Source organism: Mauremys reevesii, linkage group 7 (assembly GCF_016161935.1).
Source record: "Mauremys reevesii isolate NIE-2019 linkage group 7, ASM1616193v1, whole genome shotgun sequence".
NCBI lineage: Eukaryota > Metazoa > Chordata > Testudines > Geoemydidae > Mauremys > Mauremys reevesii.
This window is the reverse complement of record NC_052629.1, coordinates 117212431-117236303: the sequence shown is the minus strand read 5'-3', so window position 1 is coordinate 117236303 and position 23873 is coordinate 117212431. Positions and strand designations below refer to the sequence as shown.

Genomic DNA, 23873 nt, shown 5'->3' with positions numbered 1-23873 from the left:
CTAGAATCTGTTAAAATGTTGTTTTCTGAGGGCTTAATCCAAAGCTCACTCAAGTCAATGGAAATCCTTTAAAATTTCAGATAACTTTTCCTGTACCTGAATGAGAGAATATGGACCGAGTACATCATTAAATTGGAATGGGATTTGTTTACACACTGAATTTTCATGTGCAGCTTGGAGGTAGCATTTTGCCTGTGGTATCAGTTGGTGACTTCAGATGACTTTGAGCCCTCAAAGGGTAACAACCTGTCTGTCTGACTTAGGTTACATGTGCATTCCAGCTGGACTGTGAATTGGGTTTGTGTAGATGCACCCATGCTCGCTGTCTAAAAATACAAAGTGAGGATGCCGCAGTGCAAGCTTCAGCTCAGGCTGTGCAAGCTTCAGCTCAGGCTGCACAAGCGAGAACGCATTCGCAGGGGTCTGATGGGATTGTGCAGCTTGCACTGATGTGCCCTGCAGTGTGCTCCCATCTATTTTTAGCAAGCAAGCTAGACTGCAGCTAGTACAGGTGTGTCTACAGAAGCTGCATATCATAACCCACACTGCAACGTGAATGCACCCTTAAAGTTTTGAGTAGGTTGCTAGAAAGATCTCATTAACAAAGAAATTAACCCTTGGTGAATAATCTGCCTCAGTACAGTAACTTCTTGAGGCATCATCCAGATTTCATGAGTCGATGTTTTCAAGTGTTGCCAGCTCTCAAACTGTTCTTAAATGTTTAATTTTGTGAAACGAATCAGCTTGCTCCTTTAGGCAGTCTTCTCCTCTGTGTGCTTATTTCGCCTTATCGCCAAACCCACTCACAGGCAGAGTATCCTGTTGCACACTGAAAAATCCTAGTGGGAGAGTGCCAACTTGCCAGAAGTTAGGTTGGCTTTGTTCTGTCACCTTGCCATTAAAATTATGAGACTCTCTAGTTTGCATAGAGTGAACTGTTTGTTTTGAACATAACACATTTCCCCCCCCCCCTCCAAACATGACTAAGGGACGATTGATGAGATATTGTTTTAGCAATCTCGGTCAAATTCTTCATTCTTTACTTGAGCAAAATTCCCACTGACTTCAACCATAGCATTTGGCCGTAAATTATTTGGCTCTAGGTATGTAAATCAGCAGAGTCAAAAGAATCTCAAGTGACAAACTGAGGCATCATCAATCCATTAATGATAATTCTTTTTAATTGACTAGACAAGAGCAGAGGTAGCAGTGTTTGAAGGAAACCTTGGTATTAGCACTATTGAAAAACGAGACCCAGGAAATTACTAAGCAATTTAACTCATTATTGAATGAAAGATTAGAGAAAAAGTAGAAGAATTAAGATTTCTAATGTACTTAAACGAATAGAAGAGCGATGCAAACACAAATTAATAAAACACAAGCTAACTGTAGAGTTCTCCAATATATATTAAAACTATGATGGACTGTACATGCAGTGTAGGTTTCAGTGTGGTCTGGAGATCTTAGAGCACTCAGTAACTTTAAATGGGATCTGATGTTTGATGCTATGAAGCCTACAGAACAGTGTTTCATTAAAAGTAATTTTCTGAGTAATTTAAAAAAAAAATTGCAATGTGTGTGTTTTTGTTTATTTAAAAAAAAAAAAAAAGACCCACCCCAGTTGAAATCCTGGCCCTAGCCATGTCTGTTGGCGTTTACCCAACTGTCTTCATTGGGGCCAGGTTTTTACCCCTCACCAGCAGCGTAGTCAAGGGCGAAGTTGGGTACACTGCGTTTACCCACTTCTCATTTGGGGAATACAGAGTTTAGGTTTAGAGTTGACCCACTTTTTTTTTTCTTTTAACCATTACACCAATGCCCCTCACCTCTTTTACCCTTGAAATCTAATTCCTTGTGCAAAGGAATCTGAGAATAGCTAAATGATGTTTGACAGGCGAAGTGAAATAAGACACAAGGCTCCATCTAGTGTATGAGAGTATGAGAGTTAGACTTTGTTTTTAGTTCTTTTAGCAAAGTACAGAAAAATTCAAAACCAGCAGGACTGCCTCTGTTTGTCAAACAAGATTAACTCTGGACATCGGTATGAAGCATCAGCTAGTATGTGCACAAGCATATATTAACAGAGTGGCTTTGGCTTATCATGCTTACTGAGTAAGCACCAATTGTATACCATAGCACGTTTCATGTTCATTTTACATCAGTTCCACCTGTAAATAGTTCATAATAGCTTCCTTAATAAAACAAGCAAGTTCTAGTATGAGAGTTGGCACCAGGATACCAAAGATACTAACTATGGGAACAAATAGAAGGCGGAATGAAGAGTAGCAAAGTCTTAACAGTAGGCAGAGTAAAGTCTAAAAAATCTAAACATATAGACCCTTTTCTGAAGGGTGTGTGTGTGTGTGTGTGTAATCTATACTAGAATAAAATGTGGTGGAATGAAATTCCTCCATTTTACTTATGTCAATGTCATGGTGTGTGTTTTTTGTATTTTGCTGTGCTAGGGGATGCTTGGTATTCAGGAGGAGGGTATACAAGGGTGGGGGAAGGGGTATACAAGGGGAGGAAATTGTGGATGGTTTACATACCTGCATGAGAGAGAGAAAGCAATCTCACTGTAAATGCTTTCTCACGCAGCCAGGTGCATCATTAGAAGCACCTCCTTGAGTAGTTATAGTCAATAACACCAGCTGATGACGACTGTGGTGGTATAGGAGCAGCTTCTCTATAAAGATGAACAATTTCTCTGATGTATTAGGCATGGACAGGCTGAGCTTCAGGCATACGTGAATTTTTGTGCCAACTCATGTTTCTTTTTTTCTTGAACAAATATTCATAAATTGTAAGGCCAAAAGGTACCACTGCTATGATGACCTCTTCTGGCCTCCAGCATTTTTGTAGACAATTCAAGGAAATGTAATCTAATTAGGTTTAAATTCTTTGTCCCACCCACAGTATCCCATCCCAGTCATGTAATACAGGATACTGTTACGCAAACATGACTTTTCAGAAGCTCAGTGCCAAAGACCAACTTGTGGTATTTGGTGACTGACATTCTCCAGGGTACAATCTGTGCTGTTGAACAGCTGTCCTCTCAATTCTTCAACCTGGGGTACCTTTTACACTGCTTCGCTGTGACAGCAACCACTCCTGGTCTGCTCACAGACAACCTTCAGCATGTAAATTATTGCGAGCTATACTGTGGGAGTGCTATGGCCAGCCATTCATGAATTACACCGCAGAGCAGAACCAGCAAATTTCCAGTCGCAGACTTTCTCCAAGAAACATACATACTGTACTGCCCAGCCTTCTCCTGGACAACACAAGCACATACAAAGTCTGTCATTTTATTAATGGAAAATGATATGCACAGATCCTGTTATCTCAAATGGAGTTTCCCAAACACTTCAGTCCAAGCACACTATTTAGATAAAACAAGTTGAATTACAGAAAGATTTTTTTTAAGCGATTCCAAGTAATGAGGCATAAAAGTCAGAATTGGTTACAAAGGAATAAAAAGGTAAAATGCAACTAATACCTAACTTAACAAGTGAAGTGAATTCAAAGCAAAAGTCTCACATGCTTCAGCAGTCTTACTGGCTGAACTCCTTTCAGACAGGATCCCTCCCTCAGTCGAAAGCTGTTTCTTTGCTCGTCAGGTGTTGTGGCTGCTGTGGGTAGAGAGAACGGGAGGAATAACTTGGGGCATCTGTTCCCCATTCTTTTATACCTTTTTCCTCTTCTTTGAGAGTCCTCTCCAACTGAAGTTCAGGAGACAAAGTCTGTGAGGACTTTTCCAAGATGTAAATTTCTCGTTCATACCATTTTTCCTGCCAAAGAATGGCCACTCAGCCAGGTGATGGTCCAAGATTTCATTGACACCTGGCTGTGGCATCAGTTTGCCTTTTGTCTCTGGTTTGTCGCTGGATGCTCTTCTAAACTTGGAACATGTCTCAGTAATGTCATACATGAGAATTTTGTAACTTTACATACAGCGTTGCCACACACATTTAACCAGGACAATAATGATCAGCAAATTGTGAGTTTTCAGATGATATCTCAAGGCACAGTTTGTACAAAATCATAGCCTTGAGAAAAGGATAGACATAGGGCTACAGACTGTCACAGTGACTATTTGCAGCATTAATCCCATATTTATGTTCACTGAGAGAAGATGAAGGGATCCCAGTTCTATCCCTTCCAGCTCTTTTTTTGTAAAGATATAGAGATGAGTGAAGATGAGATCAGGGTCTTGGATACCACAGTGATGGGCACAGATGATGTTTATCTTTCCTCTCAGAAGGAGAGGAGGTGATGGAGAAGCCATGGGGTCTTTCTGATCTCTTCATGGTAAAACTGGTGCCTGTGTTTGCACAGAAATGGAGGTGTTCCAAACCCCAGTTTGAGAGCCCCTGCAGTTGTGTGACTGCTTCTGCAGGTAATGTGCCATGGTCCTGAGTGCTAAATAAACAAGATCTAAATATTTTAACCCAGTTAATCCTGAACTCTCACACCAAGGTTTTGTGATCAAGTCCTTGCAAGATTTATAGGTTATAAACTAAATCCCTGCCTTTGCCTTTTGTCACAGTAACTAAAGCAGATGTGAACTTCAGAGTCCAATGAAATGTTTTCTGGCTCTCATTTCTGTTTACATGATTCAGGAGTTGGCAACCTTTCCTCAGCAAATATATCCCTAACTCTGAATAGAAATAGTCATTCAAGGGTTATACTGTCAGCAACCAGAGAGGATTAAGTGTCTAGCAAATACATTTGGTCAGTTTGGCTGCTTTTTAAAAATGTCAGTAGGTGCATGCACTTTGAAGAAGGTTAAGGAGAGATGTTCCTGCTCCATATCTGCTTCACCCTGTGCAGGCCTGAGCAAGATGTTAAGAAAAGACTGAAATCTGAGGTCTTTACATTTTGCTAAAACTCGATGAAACTGAATCAGTACTATGGCAAAACTGTTAAGTGCAGTATTTTTTTTGCTTGAAATCAAGCCTGTTTTTGAGCTGAAACATGAATATTTTTAAAATGTATTTTTTGTAATGATCAGTTTTTGCTCTTCACTGTGTTCTAAAGATCATGCGTTCTAATATGTAAACTCACATTTCACACATGCTCTGAAACTGATCCATTTGTTTTGTTCTGCAGGAGTCCCAGAATGAAACCGGGCAATTATTTACATGCAACCTTATTTCTGCTATATCGATGAGTGAGTGTTCATTGTATTGACTCCAGGGTATCCATTCATAAACATTTATCTTCTTGGTGTTTACCAGAAACATAATGCAGAAACCTTGCTTTCATACATTTATTTAAAATGTGATGTGGCTTAATTAATTAAATGAAATATCTGGCTTAAAAGATAATTTAGAACATAAGAATGGCCACGCTGGGTCAGACCAAAGGTCTGTCTAGCCCAGTATCCTGTCTTCTGACAATGGCCAATGCCAGGTGCTTCAGAGGGAATGAACAGAACAGGTAATCAGGTGATCCATCCCATGTTGCCCATTCCCAGCTTCTGGCAAGTAGAGATTAGGGACACCATCCTTGTCAAACCTGGCTAATAGTCCTTGATGCACCTATCCTCCATCCACTTACCTAGTTCTTTTTTGAACCCTGTGGTACTGGTAGTCTTGGCCTTCACAACATCCTCTGGCATTTTTTTTTTTAATTGGATGTAGTGATCTGCAGCGTTAATTTTTTTTCCCCCTTATGTGCATGTGACTAGACAAATTCAGACTAGAAGTAAAGAGCAGAGTTTTTTAAATTAGGATAATTAAATATTATCTAGGGTTGTGGTGGGTTCTCTGTTACTTGTAGCCTTTCAATCAGGACAGGATGGCTTTCTAAAATATATGCCATAGTTCAAACAGAAACTATGGGCTTGATGCAGAAATTATTGGGTGAGGGTTTTTTGAGTTGTCTTTATGCAAGAAGTCATCTCATCATCAGGGTAGATAATCATAATGGTCCCTTCTGGCCTTGAGGGATGTGATTTATATGTTAGCATGGTGTTAGGCAACATGGCTACTTTTATACTTTACATGTATTTCTCTAAATGCACAGAGTATTCTGCTAACACAAGGGATCTAATCAAACTTCACTGAAGTATGAGAGCCTCTCCACTGATCTCAATGGTTTAAAACTAATTCTCAAAATCTACTTGTTTTTGCTTGCTGTCTGCCAATGCCCTCTGCTCTAGGGCAGCTTCCTCCTTTTTCACTTCCTTATTGCCTCCGTAGAAAAAGAATCAGAATTTCCAATTTCAGACTTCTTAGCTTTATTGATTAACAGTTGTTTTCCTTTCATTGCTCTTTCCCCCTGTAAAGCACCATGTAAGTTTATGGTATGGTCTAAATAAATAATAAGGATTAAAATGAATCCAAAAATATATTTCCAGCCCTATGCCTGCCCCCAAGACCCCTTAGCTGACTTTTGGGGTTTTACAATCACATTTCTGAATTTTTAAAAAAATGTGTTTTCTCTTCCTTGTTGCTGTGCGCAAGACGCCCACAAATGGGATACAAATTGACTATAGGAGAAACAGTAAAGCTGATTAAACAAATTGCTGCAAAATACTTAAAGCAAGTGAAAAGCATCATGAAGGTTTTCCTTCAATCTCCTCCAGTTTATAGCAATCTAACCTGCAGGAACAATGATAGCTCAGTGGTTTGAGCATTGACCTGCTAAACCCAGGGTTGTGAGTTCAATCCTTGAGGGGCCACTTAGGGATCTGGGCAAAAAAGGCAGGCGGCTGGACTCAAGGAACAATGATAAGTTAAAGGGAAAAAGTTGCACACTCAAGTTACATTTAAGTTGATAGTGTTCCATTTACTGACACCTGGAGACGAGTAAACACTCCAGAGACCTTGACCTGATTGTGTGTTACCACTGGGGTCTCTTTTTTCCTTTTCTGGTGACATAAAGTAATGGCTAAAGGAAGCAGATCTCCCCAAGGAATATCCCCAAAGAAGGAGTACTCCCCAGCTGGCATAAAGCTGGCCGAACAATATACTCAACACTCTCATGGTCCCCTTACAACCTTGACCTGTTGTACAAGGAGAAGGAGGGGTGTGTGGCCAGCTAGCATTTCATGGCTGCCCACAGGTGCAAGCAGACTATTGGCAGTCCAAGGTAAATTAGAGTAGTGTGCAGCTGCTGTAATCTCCACCGGGCGCTGAAGTATGCCCACAACGGCATCATGGCAAACCACGTTTGCTGCTCATTCCCCTCCCCTGCACTCTTGCAATGGGCATAGGAATGGAAGGACTCAGATATAGGGCTTCAGAATTAACTGAATGGCCAACCCCAAGGCTTCAGAAGCAATGAGTCAGGCCCCCAAAATCATGAGCGGCTTAAAAATATTTTAAAAAATAATTTGAGGTTACTTTTGTTTGCTTTCTGATTTTAGTTTTTAATCTTGTTGTTAAGCTTTTCTTGGCAGCCAAGAGGGCTAGAAACTTCTTGTTCTTCCCTCCCCACCCCCTTTTTTCTTGGTGACATGCTTGCATAATCGCTTGCCTCCAGGAAGTGGGACTTTAAGATACATACCAAATATCATGGCTAGAGTTGGCAATGCTGAGTTTGTATGTTGTATAATAAGGATCAATTTGAACTTAGAATTGTCTCTGTAACATGCAGGGGCTTGTTTTCTCCATGTATGTAACATGTACTGCTGTTAATAAGGTGCACACATTGATGGGAAAGTAGATCTAAAAGTACCGGAGCACAGAATTTGCATTGTGATTTTTCATTATTGTGGTTGTTTGTGGTTCTTTAATCAAGTCTTACGTAAGTATTTCCTTTTCTCACTTTTAAAAGTCCTGTTTGTTCAACACAACTGAACCAGGATGTCATGTGTGTAAAGAGATGAGATTTAGGGAACCTTTGAATTCTTTAGAAATTATTATCAAACACCGTTGTAACAAGTTAAGTCAGTAAACACAGAATCCAGGATGAACAGAGGAATTTAGTTCCTGAATTACTACACCACTGTAACAGGTTTCAGAGTAGCAGCCGTGTTAGTCTGTATCCGCAAAAAGAACAGGAGTACGTGTGGCACCTTAGAGACTTAACAAATTTATTTGAGCATAAGCTTTCGTGGGCTACAGCCCACTTCTTCGGATGCATGAAATGGAACATATATTGAGCGCACACACACACACACACACACACACACACACACACACACACACACACACACACACACACACACACACACACACACACACACACACACACACACACACACACCCCATGAAAAGGTGGGAGTTGTTTTACCAACTCTGAGAGGCCAATTAAGTAAGGAAAAAAACTTTTGAAGTGATAATCACACTTCTTATCAAACTGTCTGTACTGGGCTATCTTGATTATCATTTCAAAAGTGTTTTTTCCTTACTTAATTGGCCTCTCAGAGTTGGTAAGACAACTCCCACCTTTTCATGCTCTCTGTATGTGTATATCTATCTCCTCAATATATGTTCCATTCCATGCATCGGAAGAAGTGGGCTGTAGCCCACGAAAGCTTATGCTCAAATAAATTTGTTAGTCTCTGAGGTGCCACATGTACTCCTGGTCTTTTTACACCACTGTAAACTTCCCCCCCTCCCTTGGAGAGGTTCTGATAAATGACAAATAAGTGCAGAAACTGAGAACACTCAACTTGAGTTATTCCTGTTTTTGTTCAGTGGGGCTGCTCACACGAGTGAGTTTACAGGTCCCAAGAGTCAAGCGATAATTAACATAACTCATTTATTCTTTTAACTAAATGACATGAGGTCAGATTTTTAGGGCCAACCAGTTGTAAAGCTGTAGTGTAGTGAAATTAACAAACGTTTTGTCTACCTCATTGGCGACAGCATTATCTTTCTATTTGTTTGCCTAGATAAAGAAGGTAAATTTTACATTACAAAGCTCCTAAACTGTAGAGATTATCGGGGCGGTGTTATCTGCTGGCTGCTCCATTTTACCACCTTTAGCTTTTATTGTAGCGTGTAGTCTGTTTATTGCAAACATATTTTTTATCAGTAAGTACTGATAACAGGAAAGTAGTGTCTGAATTGCTTGAAAAAGTCTTTAACAAGGTGACTAATAAGACTTTCAAGTGAAAGGCAAATCTTTAAAGCTAGCTCATAGAAGATACCTGTGAAAGAAAAGCATAAGTTTGTTCTCATGGTGCATGGCTTTGAAAGTTTATTGGAGAATATTAACTAAAGTCCGCTACATTTTAAAATTATTTTTTGACACCTTGCAATTGCTGGAAAGCTGGAAGTCAACCTTACCTAACAGTTTTTCTCTCTTCTGTTTGGGGATTCTGCCTCTGTCTTTCAAACACAGTTAAAATAGGTTCTGTAATAGTGCTAATGGAGTCAACTAATGACATCCGTATAGCTTTGACTACAGTGTTTGTTACAGCTAATATCCTTATCACCAGGAGGACCTGGTTTCCTTTTCTTAAACTTGGAAGGTGAAAATGGTTTACACTTTAAAGAAAATATATATTTAAAGGCCCTGTCTTCCCACATACAGGCTGCATTTGCCTAAGGAGCAGTAAATTCCAAGCTTTCACACACAATGTTTCAATAAGTTGTTCTACCGGATAACAGAGTTTGTCCCATGGTGGAAGTAAGAAGGGGTTCATCTCCCAGAAGCCAGCAGAAATAGAGGTCACTTACTGTGTGCAGTCCCGCCTGGGCCCATCTGCTTCTCCAGGCCCCTCTGGTCTCCTGAGGAGCTCAGTTTCTGTGAAAGTCCTGGTTGCTAAGGGATCCTTTGCTAGCCGGTGCTCTCCAACTGCAGAGTAAGTGAGCATTAGTGCTTGTGTGACCAGGCCATTAATTTATGAAGGGGATAGCTGCTTTCGGTAGCATCTCTTATCTCTCTCTCCCCTCCTGCCCCCAATATCTGGCTAAAGTTTCATTAAGTCAGTGGGCCTATGAGCAGTATAGTGACTTGTGTGTAGGTGTTTATGGGATTGGGCCCTAATGCCACAAACCATGCTTTATTTCTTCAAATCATGGCACAGCATGTGTAGCTACTGTTCTGGGATGATCTGATCAAATACTTCATGTGCAGTAGCTTAACATGTTGTTGGTAAGAAATAAGTATATCACACCTTGTGGAACCCTGATTCTGAATTTCTTCCCATTCACTTTTAAATGAGGCTTTTCATTTTACTGTGACAAGCAGCTCTTTCCCCCAGGTAGGTGCTGGATTAAACAGGTCTGTTGATGCACACAGACGCTAGGGCACCATTCTGGCACAGAACTCTGCTTGGATTGGAGTTGCCAGGGTCTTATCTGGAGCCACCCCTAGTGACATATCCACTTCCAGAACTTAGTTTGACTTTCACTCTTCTCCAAGGGCTTGCAGAACACCTTAAAGAGGTGGAGAGGGGGGGAAGATGGAAGCTCTTAGAGTTCAGATGTTCATGCCATGCTCCTTTGAAAGCTTGTATCTGTAAGTGAGACTTTATTTCAGAAACAGCGCTCTGAACAAACTGATTGTGATGGAGGTTTTGTTCTGAGAGTTAAAAATACTGTGCTTGTTAACTTGTCCTCGTCACCTCGCTTGAAGCTACAACAGCTGTGTCTGACTGGCTAAGACAGAGATAGCAACTTTCGGTAGGGGGAACCTAGAAATGCTTTAATTTGTTCTTAACGACTTTTGAAATTGTTAAACAAAACATGGTGGTTGGGCTAAAGAAGGGTTTGATATAGGATATAAATGTATTGTGTGGGTTGGGATAACATGATTAGTTGTGTTTCTGATTTATTATACTGACACTCATTTCTTAATGCATCTGAACAGGGATATACATGTATGGCAAATTTTCCTTTCCTGAAAATCTTGGTTTTATCTCTTTTTGTTTACTGACATCTCCTGGTTAAACTGAAGTATATAACAGAGATCAATATTAAATGATTTTATAGTGATTGTTTTTAACCAGTATATTTGAAAGTCTCCTTTATGTATTTTGAACTTATAATTATCCTCTGAGCTTTTAACATACAAACTGTAAAATCCTTTATTACTGTGACCTTTGCAACGTCTAGATATTGCCTCTTTACATTTACCCTGCTTAGAGATGTGGTGATAAAGCTTTCTAAACAATACTGAAAGCTGTGTCCCCAAGTGAATAGGCATTCAAGCAAATCAACTTATGGCATTTTATTAAGTCAAGACTCATGCAAAAGCCACTGCCAGAGCTTAATAATTATTTACTGAATGCGCTCAGGTCATGAGAGAGGTTTTCATTAAGATGGAAAAGCATTATGTTCAGCAGCTTGTGAAGGTGTGTTTTAAAGACTGGTAGAAAAAAATGGAAAAATACTAAATAGTACACAACTATTTAATAGGATTTTTAATTAAAAAATATCCATACTTTACTGGATAAGTCCATCTGTTGTTTCAACAATTAATTGCTTATTTGTGAGACTCTTTTTTGTCTCTTTATAAAACTCATTTTGATTCACCTGCAGTTTTTTTTCCCCCCTCTCCGAACTGGCTTTTTGAAAGATTCTTTAGTCCTGCACCTGCTGTCAAAACACCCAGGTGCATCCACTGTAGAACACACCAGTTTTGCTGCAGACTGTACTGAGAGTACGTCCAACTGTTTGATGGACTTTAAATGGTGTAGTTGGAGGAGAGCAGCTCAGAGCAAGTGTAGTTTGAGATGAACACAGAAAACATTGGGGGGGGGGGATGGGGAGGAGGGGGCAAAGGGGTAGGGAGGAGGATGTGTTCTTGTCAGCAGCGAAGCAAGGGCAATAGCAGGCAGCCTATCTCATGAACATGTCATTTTCAAATGTGGAAAATGTCAGTTTCCTGCATCAAAGCAGCAGGAAATGTATGGTGTGAGGACCTATATCATCCATTTATAAGAGTAATTTTATCAGTTTTACTGCCCTGTCCTTGGCAGGAAAGGACGTAGCAGCGTGCCAAGACTTTTTTTTTTTTTTTCCCCCCACATTGGTACTTTAAGCCATGGCAGCCAATAGAATTGCGGAGTGAAGTGTCACTATAACCCACAATCAATTATTAAGTTTTAGGAATGAAGTCCAAAGTGCTATGGGGAAACCTGTAGTAATTTGTTATTACTCTCCTAACTCGATCTTTTCTCCCTTATTATAACTTTTATAATGTGCTTCCTTATCTTTTTTCCATGGGATAGCCTTTGGTACAGTGAATAGCAAAATCCACTGGCATTTAAGAAGCAATCAGAAGTTTCACTGTTATCAATAGAGTAGGGAATGGTGTGTGTGTGTGTGTGAGTGTGTGTGTGAGTGAAGGGGCGTTGATACGAGTGTAGGTTAAGTCATGCAAAGTCGGTCTGAAATCTTAATTCTGGATTTTTTTCCTCTGTGTAGAGAGACTGAAACCTGAATCAATACAAATTAATTTGTGGTGCTGAAGTTTTTAATTAATCAAAAACAGAAATATCACAGCCACATGAGTGGGGAATGTTTTATCAGTTCTCTTCTGATAACACCTTGGCTCAAACAAAATAAAACAAAAATTTCCAGTTTAAAATGAATGTTTTAAATTGAGATCAAGGTAGAAATAACAATGTGAATATCCACTTATGTTCTGTACCGACTAGGAACACAAGCCACTCTCTGTATAAGTCAGTGTGGACTGGCTAAATGGAAGACCTTGAACGCAAGTTTTTCTAATTGTGCATTCTCTCTCACCTCTGGGCCTCATAAGGACACGCATCTCAGTAGATTTCTTGGAATGTTTAATCTTTGTGCCTGGCCATCTCTGGTGCTTCTGTTGGCTTGATATTTTTGTACACTAAAAGTTTTGGCTAGGCTGATCTCTTAACTAAACCTTTAAGGCTGGACTGCTTTAAGTCATCACAGGAACATAGGGTGGCAAGTGGCCTCACTTTTTGTGTGTGCTCTCACTCCACTTAAATAGTTGAGCTTTAGTAAGATTTTTCTCAGATACCTGGGGCTCTTGAAAGCCCTATCATCATTGTTCCGGCTTATAAAGGAGTAGTAACTTCCTGGTAAGCAAGGTTTATCAGATCTTTATCCCCAAATGGCCTAATGGTAAGTCTAGTAACCTGAACTGTTGCCCTCTGCAGTCGTCTTCTCCCTTGGTAGAGTAATGTGGCAGGGATCACGTTTTAGCCTTTTTAATACCTTCATTGAAAGCTCTACCCCTTCTTTTACCCAGAAGAGTGTGGAGTAACACTTCAGGATGGAAATATACTAATCTGCTCATTTTGTGGCCTTGTCATTGCCTCTTCTCTACGTAGATCTCTTAAGGTTCATATGTCTTTGTTTCTATCAATCAGTTGCTTATTTGAAGTACTGTGGACCTCTGGAAGCTCAAGAGCTAGCCTCAAATTAGCCAGCCAGTCTGGAGCTATTTACAGAACAGAGTATTGTGCAGAATAATGATTTTATCCTCTGCATTCCAAACACATCCATTTCTTGGACACTATAGCAAGAATAGGTTGTTTTCTAATTCCTTGGCTTAGAACATCTTGAGCCATGTTGATCCGAACTTTAAATAGGAAGGGATATTGTAAATTTCATCCTTGCAGGGACTAGGGGGAGCCCTTCCAAAACTTATGCACTCTAGCTCTTTTGACACACAACCTGCTGCTTGCTTTGCTTTGAGTTCAATTACAAAATCTATACCTGTTTGCCTAGTGGTTCAAGAAAATTAGTGGACCTGTTTTGAGCTCTGAACTGTCCTAGATTGATATTGTGTGGGTGGGTTCCACCCAAACAACCTACCATTTCAACCTGGAAAAGGGGAAAAACTTGGTGCTGTAGGGGGGAGGGCAAATCCAGAGCTAAATGTAAGTATTAGTGTGTGAAACAAGTATGAGGGGACAAATGACAGCGTTCCTTTGAATTTAAACCACTGCGTTTCATACAACTCTGTTTCAGATAGTTCAAAGGCTCAGCAAAACAAATGAAAAAGAACAGTGAAGAAAGAGTTTGGGCATGCCACTTTTTTCTCACTAGTCAAAAATTGTGGGACAAACTGGAAAACAAAGGCGTGTTACCTTAATTTATCACTTTTACCACATTCACTAGATAAAAATTAAGATTGTTTAGAGATGTTAGTTGATTACTCCCATTTTCCACAAGTCATCCAGAGGTGATGGCTGCAGCTTGGATCTCCTACCTATACTGTCAAAATTGTTGAATGGCTGTTACATCTGTGAAGGACATCCTTGCATTTCTTGACCGTGTCTTCGGGAATTATATTGAATGTTTGGATTGCCATGTAGATGCTTTGGTTTATCGGTTGTGTGCCACTCTAGGCAAAAGACATAGGAGGTTTTATTTCCCATAAACACGGAATGCTAACTGAAAATGAGGACCTTATTTTTCAAGAGCTTAGATTGAGTTGTTTGAATTTCTGTAGCACCGAGGACTCCTACTCATGGACCAGGACCCCGTTGTGCTAAGTCCTGTACAAATGCAAAACAATAAGAATGTCAATCCATATTTCTTTTAAATATAATTACTGTGTGTGTTCAGAAAAAGCTTTTAGATAGATGAGACATGGTTGAGTAATTTAGGTTTGTAACAATAGTTTTTTAAATCTAAGGTCTACAGGAATATTTTCATAACTCTTTATTAGAAATTTCGTTGGAAATGTTTTACACAAAAGAATCCAACCTAAATTAGTCTTTGCAACCAAGACCGTTCAAAATGCTGTTGGCACTTAAGAAGCTGCAAGCCAAATTGACTGACTGACTAGAAACTGTCTAGTCTATTTTTTTGTGTGTTTGATTGAGCTGAGACACATATAAAGACCTAACCCAACTGCATAAATAGTTAAAGATAAATTAGGTTCTGAAAATGTTTGGTTTTAATAATCTGACGTTAGTAACATGGTAAAGGAATTTGGGTTTTTAGAATAATGTAAAAAAACCAAACAAACGGCCAGTGTCCTTTTTTGATATAACATTACCCATAATGTAGATGATCAACGTGTATAGTCATTCAAATCTTCCAGCCATCCATACAGACAGAAAACACAGGTTGGATTGGATTCATTAAACTGTAATCAGTAATTTCTCTGGGCCTCAAAATAGCAAATAAAAGTCAGGCAGTTTATGGTTCATCAAAGTAGCTCATAAATGTATTTGTTGTACAAACCTAACTACTTGTGTTCCATGCTGAAGTACACTTGTTAGAATATTGATAACCAATTTAATGATTTGTCAATTTAAAAGATGGGTCTGTTGATCAGTTTCAGTAGGTGGAATTTAATGACATCACCTCCTGCATTTGTAGAAAGATCCTAAATATCATGGTTTTATCAAAATAGCATTAACTTTGTCACAGAGCTTTCCTACTGCAGAGTTAAACAATTCATTAGTTATACAAGGGTGTACAAGGGATTAGTCCTCATGCTTTTGGATGAGCAGCATAGAGGCCACTAAATGTATTATGCACCTCCCGGATGTTCTGTCCTGAGCCAAATCTGGTATACTACCGGGAGGGATGTCTGTGAGGGACCGGTGTCTGACATCCACCCATCGTGTCGTGTGTGTGTGTGTGTGTGAGAAGGGGGGGCAGGGCAGGGGGGCTGGGGGCTGGGTTGTTGTCCATCCTGCTTTTACTGAGTCAGAGTCAAAGATGATTCTCATAAGAAGCTGGTGGGCATTCAGAGCAGATGACCATACCACCTATTGTAATAATTAAATTGTGAGCGTACCTGTATTAAAAAAAAAAAGTGTGAAAGTTCATAAAAATCTCCTAATAACCTATAATTACAAATATTGGTTGGGAAAAGGTAGACCACTTGAATTAGTGTGAATCAATACCTGGGCATGGTGTTAGGGGCTCTGCTGTCAGAAATGCAGTCTGGGTGAGATTTAAAACTGAGGTTCCAAACCTTGTGTGGTTAACAATCCCATTACCACCCCCCCCCAAAAAAAAGAAAGAGTCCTTGTGGCACATTAGAGACTAACACATTTATTTGAGCATAAGCTAGTCTCTAAGGCCTGGGCTACACTAGCAGGGGGGTGGAGGGTGGGTTTCAAACTAATATACACAACGTAGCTGAAGTTGAAATATCTTAGTTCGACTTACCTGGCCGTCCTCACACGGTGGCGAGTCAACTGCCGCAGCTCCCCCGTTGACTCCGCTTACTCCTCCTGCCGAGGTGGAGTCCAGGCATTGATTTGCGGATCAATTTATCGCGTCCAGACGAGACGCGATAAATCGATCCCCAATACAACCAGCAGGTAGTATAGATGTACCCTAAGGTACCACAAGGACTCCTCGTTTTTTGGTTAAAACAGACTTAACGTGGCTACCACTGAAACCCATCCCATTACACACACTCTTCACAAGAATAAGGGGGTCTCCCCAGTGTCTTGGCTAGCTGACCTTCTGGGGTAGACCCAGTTAGGGGGGTGACAGGGTGGGAGATGTGGCTCATTATGGTGAAGTGTGTATCAAGAAGAGAAGGTTGTAATGTTCCTGGTCAGTGGCAGTGGCTATTCCCGCCACTTGAGATTTCCAAAGAGGCCCTAGTTTGTGAATTTCCTTGAGGGGGGGATTGTCAAGGTTCCTTCCCCACTCTGAACTCTAGGATACAGATGTGGGGACCCGCATGAAAGCCCTCTAAGCTTATTTCTACCAGTTTAGGTTAAAACCTGGTACTCTGCCACCACCAAGTGCTTTAACAAGAAACAGGGAAATGACCACTTGAAGTTCCTCTTCCCCCAAAATATCCCCCCAAGCCTTTACACCCCTTTTCCTGGGTAGGCTTGAGAAATATCCCCCCAAGGCCCTACATACCTTTCCCTGGGAAGGCTTGGTAATCCCCTCACCAATTAGTCCTGGTGAACACAGATCCAAACCCTTGGATCTTAAAACACTGAAAAATCAATCAGGTTCTTAAAAGACGAATTTTATTAAAAGAAAAGGTAAACTGCATCTCTGTAAAATCAGGATGGAAAATAACTTTACAGGGTAATCAGATTCAGAGAGCCCAGAGGAACTCCCTCTAGCCTTAGGTTCAAAATTACAGCAAACAGAGGTAAACCCTCTAGCAAGAAGAAATATTTACAAGTTGAGAAAACAAAGATAAAACTAACACCCTTGCCTGGCTGTTACTTACAAGTTTGAAATATGAGAGACTTGTGCAGAAAAATTTGGAGAACATGGGTTGATATCCGGTCCCTCTTAGCCCCAAGAGCGAACACCTCCAAAAACAAAGAGCACACAAACAAAAGCCCCCCCTTTTGAAAGTATCTTGTCCCCTTATTGGTCCTTTGGCTCACGTGTCAGCCAGGTTACCTGAGCTTCTTAACCCTCTATAGGTAAAAGGATGTTGGTGCCTCTGGCCAGGAGGGATTTTATAGTATTGTCTACAGGAGGGTTGTTACCCTTCCCTTTCTAGTTATGACACGAGGATGCTGACCCTTTGGCAGGGAATGTACAACCTTTGAATTCAGTCCACATTGAGTTTCACTCAATCCAGTCTCGTCCAGGTCTCTAGTTTGGGCAGCTGGGTCTGATGGAAGAAGACCTAGGACTGGACAGTCCATCCCACAGAGGACACGGCAGCCCAAACGTTCTTGTAACGGCCATGGGTGGCCTCATGCATCATGCTGTACAAAAAAAGCAACTGAACCTAACCCACTAATAGCGAGCACTCAGGGAAGGGGTAGCAGGAGGATCCAATGCATCTATTAATAATCATTTGCCACTTGCCTGACAGCCTTCCCGCTCATGTAGGGGAACTCCCTGTTGGAGAAGGAACAGCAGCACTTTAGGAAAGGGCCAACTTTGCCTCTTTGTGCTGATTAAGAAAAGGGGGCAAATGAGAATGTCATCGGTCACTTTTTTAAAAGCACCTCTTCCCCTTCTTCCTTGCACATGACCGGCTAGAGGGCACCAAGGCCACCCCTGTGCCATAAAGACAAGGGGCAGCTGTGCTTAGTGTGTGGACAGATGGAGCAGCCCCTACCAGCTGCGTCTATCGCTGACCCCTCCTCCTTGCAGAAGATGTAGTCTTTTCCCTTCACGGGCTCCACATCACCTGTATGACAGCAGAAAATCAATGAAGTTCTCCTTGACCCCTGGAGCCCTGAAGGCTGAGGAGGTAATTGTAATCCAAGTACTTCGCTCTTTTGCAGGACAGAGGCTGCTGCCAGAGCTTCTAGTCTGAAGACTCTAGGCTTGACCAGTTTTAGTACCTTTATGTGAGTACGTAGCTATCAGTAGAACAAGTGTGAGGAGGGTAAGTTTGTGCACCCCACCCCCAAAGTGTAACTTGTTTTACTAAAGAAGGTGGTAGATCCAATATGGAATATTTTTCTCATATAAGTTTAATTTGGGCCAAGTTACTCAACTGGAAAAGCGGGTCAGAGCAGAAAGTTCCTCAACTTCAGAGCTTCCATTCCAGTGTGAGTGCTATGGTGTGTGCTACTAACAGAATCCTGTCAGTTTTAGGAGTAACTGAACTATATTGGCTACCTCCCTTATGCAACCAATTCGTGCATGAATAAAAACTGAGCTACACATCTGCTTAGCTCACTAAATTCTTTTGCTGCTAAATAATTTTTTTCTGGCTTCTTCCAAGTATTAAGGATGAACAGAACATTCTGTAATCTCAGGAGCTTGTTCTTCCCCTCTCATCTGGCCCCCCAAATCTGATGTTTTGGATGTGAAAAAAATCAGGCTCCTTTTGTTTTCCCTTTATGGCATTTGTGTTAGGAGTATACTCTCAGATCTTCTATTGCCAAGTCCGTCACACACAAAACAATGTCTTTCCAGTAGCCCAGAACGTTGAAGAGACCTATAAGATCAATAGACTTAAAGTCAGAGATCGGATGAGTTTGTTGCCAGGTTATCTAAGTCATTTCTGAAGAAGGACTGACTTTATTATTTTTTTTTTAAGAACACAAAATCATAGGATCATAAATCGTAGGACTTGAAGGGACCTCGAGAGGTCATCTAGTCCAGTCTTCTGCGCTCATGGCAGGGGAGGGTTGAAGAGTTATAAAATGAATTGCCATTAAAGACAGTGGGCCTGCTCCTGCACCCATTGGAATAAATGACAAAACAGAGAGAGTCTCTCCCCTCATGGCATGCTGCCATAGCTGAAAGCAGCAGAGGTCCTTGAGCTGCGGCCTCATTGTGTAAATGAGGAGGGGTTGCTGGCAGGCCGTTCTTTGAAAAAAGCCCTACAGCTTCGAAATTCACTTCCCCATCTTTTGGTTCAAAATAGCTCTGATTTTAACTTCAGGGCGCCTTGCAAGGCTCATCTATCCCCCTGCCCCCCATCCAATTGTTTTGAGGAGGGATTGGAGTGGGATATCTATTTGCTAAACTTGGTATGTATTTGTAATCTCTGCCAACGACGCCTAGAGCACATGGATGGGCACCCTCTTGAGCATGTCTGTAAACCTAAATAAAATGTCCGTTGACTTGAATAGGAGAGGGATCGATCCTTGTGTTTTGCAGCTGAAATGGTATTTCAGCTCTAACCTGTAGCGATTTTTAGTAAGCAACTATTTAAATAGAACCTCTCCGCAGTTTGGAAATGTGTGAATGTCTTTTTAAAAGCTCATCCAAACTTTAACAAAGTGAAAGAACACTGTGATGGGTTTAGGATGTGAGAATACTTCACTGTTAATTGAAAGGCTCTTTTTGTGAGTATCACAGTCAATGACTTGTCTTGAGCAGCTAATTAGTACGATTATTCCACAGCTGCATTAGTTTCACCACAAAGGTTTTCTCTTGTTTTATCAAAAGGATCAGTCTCTCTGGGAATGTTTCAACCTGACAGGCCTTAAATAGCAACACAGCCTCTTCTCTTCCCCCCCACCTCTGCCCCTTTTTTTAAAGGAAAATTAGATTGTGCGCTCTGGAAAATCTGGGTTTAATGTTATTTAAACAAAATAACCCCTTTCCCTTTTTATTCCTACTGTGAACAATTTAATTTTAACGTACTGGTTCTAAACATCGCTTGCCAGATTTGCTGGCGAGCTCAGCTCCCACTGAGAGCAATGGGAACTATTGGATGTTGAGCACCTGAGGATCAGATTTCTCAATGGGAGATGCTGGGTGCTGAGCACTTCTGAAAATCTGGCCCTTTACCTATGCAATGGTGCCGCTTGACTGGAATGGCTGCACTTTAACATGTTAATGTCGTTCCTGTCATACATTTTAAATGTAATGGGCCTAATACAGGGAAGGCCCGCAATAACGCAAATTCGGCTATAACACTATTGTAAGGTGGCTCCGGCAGCCCCAGGCGCCCCCCCCCCCAAAAAAAAGGCGGCTGGAGAGCCACGGAAGCACAAAAAAACCAAAAAACGGCCAGAGCGCCGCCGAAGTGCAAAAAAAAAAAAGAGGCTGGAGCGCCCCTGAAGGGGGAAAAAAAATGGAATGTGCCTTCCCCACTGCCTCTTCTCGCCTACCCCCGCTTACCCTTTTGGTGAGAAGAGCCATTCTCCACCCCAGCTGCTCTTCGCTCTTCCTCTGCCCCTTGCACATCTCCCCTACTCTCCCCAAGTGTTTCCCTCTCTCGCTGCATGGCTGAGAGCCCCCGCTGCTGGAGCTGCACCCTTTCAGTTACTGTTATGGGCAGTTCGCAAATGAAAGTAGTTTTCTGCCCAAGCGAAATCGACCGGCTTGAAACTGGCCAGCTTGAAATGGTAAACCCCGCTATACCGCAACCCCGCACTTAGCACGATCGAATATTTTGGACCCCAATCATCGTGTTATAGCAGGGTTTCACTGTACCATTTAATTTTTGTGTGATTAATGCTATTAATTTAACATTTAATCTAATCAGAAAAAAATGTAGTGTTTTGCAGCTGAGATTTCTTTTGGGAGGTGTTGGGATCTGGATCTTAATAAGTCAGACATAGCAGGTGTTAGTGCTCTTTGTTTCTGACTTCAATAGTTACGGCTTTTGAAAATCCCAGTCCTACTGTATGAACTCGGCATATGCTGTGGGTTTGATTCTACAGGTTCAAGCAACAAATTCATGTCTGTACTTGGGGCGGGAGAGGTGCATACATACCTAAAAGAGACTTTGCTGTCTTGTGTGGATGCGTTATTTCTGTAATATCTGTTCTTAACTGCTGAGTAGCTTTAACCATCTACAAAATGCACTTGCCTCCCTTCCATAGATGTGCTGCTCAGTGGTTTTAAATTATTTTGGGTTCTTCTTGGATGAAAGACATCATAGAAATAATGGTTATTTTTTATTAAGATTCCATTTTTAAGGGGGTTTAATGAGTGATTAATTGGCTATTGTAGATTGCTATAGCATGCAAGAGGTCAATAGGTGGCTTATAATCACTTAAAACACCTTCTGCTGATGTACTTGTAATCATCTATATACTACATACTACTTTATATACTACTGTAAGCACACAAAATCTGTTACTCATTTATTAACTCTTTGTAAACTACTCGTAAATAGAATCTCAATATGAAGTGACTGTAATAATTATAGCAAATCTAAATATAATACATGCCATTATACAGCATAGTAGTTGGAAAAAATCAGCTCAAATAATATTTTACAATTGTGTGTGTGTGTGTGTGTGTGTGTGTGTGTGTTTTAAAAAGTGGCATATGTGAAATGGATCAGAATGGGAATGAACCAGAAACTTTCCTAACCTCCCAAAGTTGTCCTTGGTCAAGTATTTGTTTGATTACAGCAGTCCCTGGTAGGTGGGATATAAAATGAACAGGTTGAATAATGTTAACCGGCACGGAGTCTTCCTTTTACACTTCAGATTGTGTCACGTGTTCAGGAAAAAACAAATATCGTGTCCTCTTCAAATATCTTGTCTTCAACCTTTCCAGTTTCTTTTATTCTCTTTCTCTTTGTCTGCTTTTCCTGTGTCGTTATATATGTAAAATATGGGAGTTGTATTGATCATTGTGTTGTGAACAAAGAACGGGCCAGATCATTCCATCTGTGGAAAAAACACATTGCAGAGGGCCTCTCGCAGCTACTCCCATATGCCCTTCATACCCTTCACTTCCCCTCCTAGCATGGATCCATTACAAACTATTGCTTTGGTTTCCCTACCTGCACCCACATCCCACTCCTCACTTCAGGCCTACTAGTGCCCTCAAAGTGAGTTGATACTGTCACAAGTGGTGGTTGCCCCTGAAGAGAGTGCTACTAGCAAATCTACTAGAACTCTAACGTTGTGCAAGGAGCCACTGCCCCAACCCACCCTTGAACACCAAGTTAGTATGGAGGGGTTTCCAGGTGCTCTCAGGAAGGCAGGAACATGTGGTGGAACTTTAGCCTCAGGCCTCAGTAGTTCTGGGAATCCTCCCCTACCCCTAATGCCTCCATAAAGGGTTGAGTAAAGTCCTCTTAAACTTAAGAAGATGCTAAATACATTCTTTTGATTTTTAATTAATAAAAACATTGCCACTATAAATGGGAGTATGAAAGAATTATAGTCATGCTACAACAGGGCTCAACGGGATGCTGTATTTCTATTAGATGTTAATGAGCATTAGACTTCTAAAACTTAAAAATTTCCTCTTTGCTGCTAGAGATCGACACTTGAAAATAATGGCTCAACGTAATCAGGTTAATTTAGCTTAATTTGGCTGCTAAGGACCTAAAATAGATCAGCTCCAAATTCCAATTTACCCTGGGCAGCGTCTTATTAATCATTCTTGTATGTGTGAGAGCCACTTTGTTTCACACTTAACGTAACTCTGCAATCGCAGGAAATAATTATTCTAGATGGGGAAACTGAGATGTCTGTGCCTTTGGTCTTCCCACAGCAGTTCCGAGCATCCTGGAGCTTCCAAGCCTCCCCTAAGCTCCTCCAGTATGACATCACGGATTTTGTTACGACAGCAGCTCATGCGTGAGCAGATGCAGGAGCAAGAGCGTCGAGAGCAGCAACAGAAGCAGCAAGCAGCCCAGTTCATGCAGCAGAGAGTACCACTCAGTCAGACACCAGCCATCAACGTCAGCGTCCCCTCTAACCTGCCCCCTCCTACCCAGGTGCCAATGGAAGTCCTCAAGGTAAGTGAGTGTGACTTTTTTGTTCAGTTCACTGGCTCTCATACTTGTCTAAACATAGTCGATGTAATAGTGACATGGTTACTGATGTTCATGGCAACTAAACTTCACAAATGGGCTGCAGGGTCTGGTTTCATTTTTAGCTTTAACTCAGTGTCCCAGTACCAGAGAAGAATGAGAAGTTTTTAACTTGATCTCAGATGCAAGCGTTAGTTGCAAAATTAACACATATTTTGTTTGAAAATGTCTCTTTCACATATTTAAAGATTCCCTCTTAAAATAATTAATATTTCAAACCAGCCTTCCATTTAAAACAAATTAATTTCTGATCAATAATTGTTTTAAATACTGAATCAAAACCCATTACAAAAGATCTTCTCAAAAAGACTTAATCTGGAATACGGGTGAGTTTCCAGCCTTTTGCAACTAGCCATTGTAATCCTTTTTGCTCAAATGTTTTGACTGCTATTAGTAGCTTTGAGGTCCTTGTTAGACTAGAAACTGTAGGAGCTTGTCAGTATCTTGCTGCCGGAGACTATGTAGCTTGCTAATTACCGAGGAAAAACTGTAACAAGAACAGACTTCGTTTCACACATGTTGGGTAAGTTGAGATAGAGTCGTGTAGCGTGAAATGCCTTGTTAAAAGAACATATAAAATAATAGAAAAGATAAATGAAATAATGCGACATCAAAGTAAAGCACGGTAAGTGTGCAAATACTGAATTTTATCTACCACGTGCAACTCCTTCTTTGTTTACTTTTTATTACAAGATGAAGGTTAGTAACTCTTTCTGGCCAGTAAGCAAACTGTAAACCAGTAAATCCAATTGAAGTTGGTTACAATAGAATATTTTCAGAGTATGGTGTAATGCTGGCATTTTTGTGTGTCAACTCCATTT

At 40.9% G+C, this 23873-nt stretch overlaps 1 protein-coding gene across 10 annotated transcripts in view; it reads left to right on the top strand.

Moving 5' to 3' along the window:
• Positions 1-23873, top strand: part of MITF (melanocyte inducing transcription factor) — a 186017-nt gene that overhangs the window by 105029 nt on the left and 57115 nt on the right. For all 10 annotated transcript variants that reach the window (XM_039481339.1, XM_039481338.1, XM_039481337.1 and 7 more), the window contains one exon: positions 22731-22977. In XM_039481339.1, the coding sequence (XP_039337273.1) occupies positions 22780-22977 (198 nt within the window). In that variant the 5' untranslated portion in view covers positions 22731-22779. The remainder of the gene's footprint in view (positions 1-22730; positions 22978-23873) is intronic.